This window comes from Pundamilia nyererei, unplaced genomic scaffold (genome assembly GCF_000239375.1).
Source record: "Pundamilia nyererei isolate P.nyererei 1_Seehausen unplaced genomic scaffold, PunNye1.0 scaffold00107, whole genome shotgun sequence".
NCBI classification, from domain to species: Eukaryota; Metazoa; Chordata; class Actinopteri; order Cichliformes; family Cichlidae; genus Pundamilia; species Pundamilia nyererei.
Window position 1 is genome coordinate 262,423 of NW_005187508.1, and position 4,662 is coordinate 267,084.

The 4,662-nt window shown below is 41.5% G+C and overlaps 1 protein-coding gene across 2 annotated transcripts in view; it reads left to right on the forward strand.

The window, feature by feature from the left end:
- Positions 1 to 262: 262 nt before the first annotated feature.
- spock3 (SPARC (osteonectin), cwcv and kazal like domains proteoglycan 3) overlaps positions 263 to 4,662 on the forward strand; it is a 16,841-nt gene continuing 12,441 nt past the window's right edge. For both annotated transcript variants that reach the window (XM_005741080.2, XM_005741081.2), the window contains exons 1-2: positions 263 to 399; positions 570 to 692. In XM_005741080.2, the coding sequence (XP_005741137.1) occupies positions 570 to 692 (123 nt within the window). In that variant the 5' untranslated portion in view covers positions 263 to 399. The remainder of the gene's footprint in view (positions 400 to 569; positions 693 to 4,662) is intronic.

The following is a 4,662-nucleotide window of genomic DNA, read 5'->3' on the forward strand; positions in this document are numbered from 1 at the left end:
TGTTTTTACCTCCTTTTGTGTATTTAATTGAAAAGTATACAAGGAAATGTACATCATAGATACTGACAGTAATTTATTGTTGGAGTGCGAATTACAATAGATTCTTGCACAAAACTGTAAATACTGAAGACCAGCGCTACAGTTTTCGTAAGCGGTAATCACTGGAAATCACTTTAGCTGATAGCAGCACCACATCCAACAATCAGGAGCGTCTCCTACGCGCGGATACAAAAAAACAGAAAAAGACACAGAGCTCGTGCACGCAACCGAGCGCGTTCGCGTTTTCTGCTGCGCACAGACAGCCGGTGCGGAGAGACGGTGAGGGAGGAGAGGCTGCTATTACTAGTGACAGGAACGGCAGCGAGCACATACAGTCTGGAGAGCAGCTGATGCGACAAGGTAGGAAAGAACCACCAGAAAGCTCCGTGTTGATATTTACCGAGCTGACGCTCAGCGTTCGTCGCAGATGCGACGCAGATTGAACTGCTTCTGTTTCAGCGCGATTGCGGTGTCCTACAGCCGGACCCAATGTCCTCTCTCTATCTGTGTGTGCTGTTGTGTGTCCGCAGATGCTGAGCGTCGCCTTGCTGTGTGTGTGCGCCGTCGCCTTTGGACACGTCTCCGCTCGCTCCGAGAGCGGCAATTTTCTGGATGATAAGTGGCTCACGGGGAAATGGGATAAATTCAGAGATGTAAGTAACATTTCAGGCTTATATTATTATCGCCCCCACCACCCCAACTCCACATTATCTCATTTACGCCCCGCTCCAGCCCCCCTCTTTTCTCTCCCTCTAGCCACCCTCATTGGTTTGTGATCACGCGCTCCTCGTTTTGTCGTTGTGTCCAAGCGCCGCGTCACGGGGCCCGTTGTGCCGTTTGTCACACGTTCATCAGCCGCTCCGCTGAGACAGTAAATACACTAATAGCGATGCTGGGATGATCCTTGCCTGTGAGTGTGTTTCCGCGATAGCAGTCCCTGCTTAGCAGAGATAGCCGAGGCCTGTGCGAATCACAAAGGCGCAGAGCAGTCTGTGAGGCACCACAGAGTCCCCCCAAAAAGGGGCCTAATTATAATAAGCAGGTATGAGGAGAGAGTCAGCAGCAGCAAGGCCTAGATGAACAATGTAGAGCGAGTCCACTTTAAACCCACACACCGTGGGTCCCTGTGGGAATATTAAAGGAATATAACGCGATGTGTTGTGCGCCTTTTGGTCTCCTCTTTTAACAGCTTCTTAACTAGCTGACTTCAAGAAGGTGCTGTCAGCCACGATTAACCTGACGTGGGTATTTAGGGCCACTTAGTGAAGTTAATGCCGCCACTGATTGTCATGGCACATACCAGTAGCCTCTGACCATGTGGTCCTGCTGCCAGGCTGCATGCATATGTCCCATAAACAACTGTCATTCTTTACAGTAATGGAAATACTTTTTTTTTTTTTACCTTGAGCAATACTTAAAGATTTTTTAGCTTGTAATTAAAGGCATAACATCTGTATTATACAGATAAAAAACTGGAAATAGTCCAATAGAGTTTAGGTGGTGTGTATTTGCTAAAAAAAAACACGTCTTCCCTCTAGGCACAGATTAAATGGCTCCACACCAGGACTGATTTGTGCAGGCTTGAACTTGTTCTCACACACAAGATGGGATATATGAAAATAAGCATGTCTGCACATAACAGTCTTTATGTACTGTACCTCAGTGACTGAAAAACAAACAGATTTAACATGATAGAAAAAATGTACTCCAGCTCTGAGTGGTTTTACCACACTGCTGAACAAATGCACTGGGAATTGTTACCTGAAGGTCCTTGACGTGTTTGATATCCGACAGAGAGGCAGAGCAACAAAAGCGCAAGTGAAATTTATTTATTTATTTATTTATTTTTTAAAGCTAAGGGAAAGTGCTGTTTTTTATACACGGCTTTCTATGTAACTTGTACTTATTTGTCTCACTTTCTCTGCCAGTCACACTTGTGTGAGATCCCATCAGCTCAGGTGGAGCCATGTGATACATTCAGGTCCAACTATTGAACAGGATTTGGATTATCCAAATAGAGTGTCAGAACCAAGAAGAGAGGAAATGTGATTAACTGCGCACCGTGTGCTATTTAGGATGATCTGACATCCTGAGCTACAAGAAGACGGTAGAAAGAAAGTTAGCAGAGCTTTGTTACTGTGTTAATGCATAAGAATTGATAGATAGATGGACAGATAGACAGGTGAGAAGAAGCGGCAGAGTAATGAGAGTGGAAAGGAAACATGAAAGCATGTAGAATGATTGTCGGTGAGCTGAAAGCTTCGTGTGCATTCACATCTGTGTGATTTAACCTTGAGGCTCAGCAGGCATTAGAGTTAGAGGTGGAGTGCAAAAGTACTGAATGCTCTGTATATACATGTGTGCCTTTCATTTCCCGTTTTAAGGTTGTGTCCCAAATTGTCTGTCTGTGTGGTTTTGTTGTTTGTTTGTTTTTTCTTTTTTGCACTGTTGCACGCAGTAATGTATCTGTGCATTTTATAAAGCAGCTATGTTCAATCTATTCATCTTTCCTTTCGGATATTTTGTATGCATTTCAACACTGTGGTTGAAATCCAACAATCCAAATATAGGTCCATTAAAATCGAAGTTTTTAAAAAAGAAATAAAATCATATTCAGTGCACCTATCTGGAACTAGATGAAACACATGTGTTGTTAGGCTTGCTGTGTTTGTAGATCATTAACACCTGTGCAGTGCTTCTGGAGTCTAATTTCCGATTCTGTTTCTGTGCTAATGATGATGCACTATAGTTAGAGGTGATGGCAATTTGACTGATATAGTCATGCATTAAGGAACACAATCACTTCAGCAGTGTCACGCTGCTGTCACATACTGTGTGCACTCGCTGTACAGAGGTTAGAGCTCGAGGGGCCAGCAAGCAGCACAGGAAAGCTGCAACCGACTGTCACAAGACATCGAGCACAACTTGTGAATACATATGAACTTTGTTTTGGAGACATGGCCTACATAATGTTTCTATACAGGAAGTGGTTACATCAGCTTTTTTTAAAGTTGGGGTTTTCCCTGCAGGGATTCAAACGCTATTTAATTAAAGTCAAGTGATTGCAATGCATGAAGTTGTCTTTTAACTGTTCCATAGCTGTCAAAGATTCACAAAGGACCACAAATGAAAAAATATGCCCATAAGACTGTCAAATGCCCAAATAGCAGGCTAGGTTATCTTAAACATTTTCTCTAACTTTAAATGTTGTGAGTGTTACAAATCCTTGTGTGCATCTGCAGTTACGCAAAAGCCACCCCGCGTTTCTTTACATTGTGCTACCAAGGATCCAGGCTTTCTTGGTTTTGGTTTTTTTAATGGTCTTGACTAATAGTTCTTCAGTCTTTCTGGTCTTTCAAAGTTTTTCATTGGACATTGGCGGCTTTTTCACTCATTTTCAACCTAGTCCCTGTAACTGTAAAAAGTTTATATTTTATTTGTTAGTTTGTTTGTTAACACTGACCTATGAGTCAATCAAGCACAAAAAAGCACCTAACTCGAGGTTTGAGCCAGTTGTATCTACAAAGCAAACGACTTAGCAAAGAACCGATTTTCAATTGTATGTTTAAGCACTTTGTTAGTAGCAGCCTGTCGTAAAAACAGAGAATTTGCTCCTGTTTCTTTAGATGAATTTATGAAAAATGCCAAAGATAACTTAATTTGACAGATATAAAATTGTATTTTTGCACCAACAAGGTGAATTCCAAAGAGACACTAGCCGACAACTTGGTGTGTCACAACAGGTGTGCAGTGTGTACTTAAATAAATTTGAGGAAACTGTGGAAGACAAATGAAGACGTGGCAAGCCTTAAAAAGAATCTACAGCAGATGAACAGTATCTAAAAGTTATGAGAGATGCATCTGGCCCTGCAGTTGATCCATCTGTGTGGGATCATCTTGAAAAATAAAGCTGGTCATACCACACAATGACTTTCAAGCACGTTAGAATTGTACAAATTATTTTTCCTTTTCACTTGTAAGTTTACCTATTTCAGAAAATCTCTGCACCAATTTCCATAAAAATGAAAGGTGATAAGAGGTGGCTGAAGTTAATAGCAATAAAAACAAATGGAACAAAGTTGAAAATAGTTTAAAACAAATTAAAAGCTAAAAAGGATTTTTTTTTTAAAATAGTAAAACATACACAGTTCTTCCACCAGTGCACTGGGATTCTGTGCACAACTTTTTTTCCCCTGTGATTTTCATTTTATATGTCAGGCCTGTATATTTTTTTATTTTTTTTAATTGTTTTTATATCTTTCAGCAAGAGCCATAAGTGGGTTTCATGCTAAGTGCACTATATGGGATTTTGGCCACTGGTTAACTGTTAAGTCCTGTTAGGGTGGCTGTGGAGGCCTGGGGCTGTCTTATTCAGCACTGGTGCCATCTCAGTTTTTAGACATTCTGCTTCTCTTGCTGGACCTTGGCCTGCTTGCAGCACTGGCACAGAGCGAAGAGACTGTTAACAATTGGAGGAAAAACACGATGAGTGATGCGTGATGACATTCACGCCAATTTATTGTGCGGTATATTATAGGAGGAAAATAACATCCTGTGTAGGCCACTCTCATAAGAGCAGATTATACCTTTTTGTAGTCGCTCCTGTCTCTGTGTTTTCTCTGT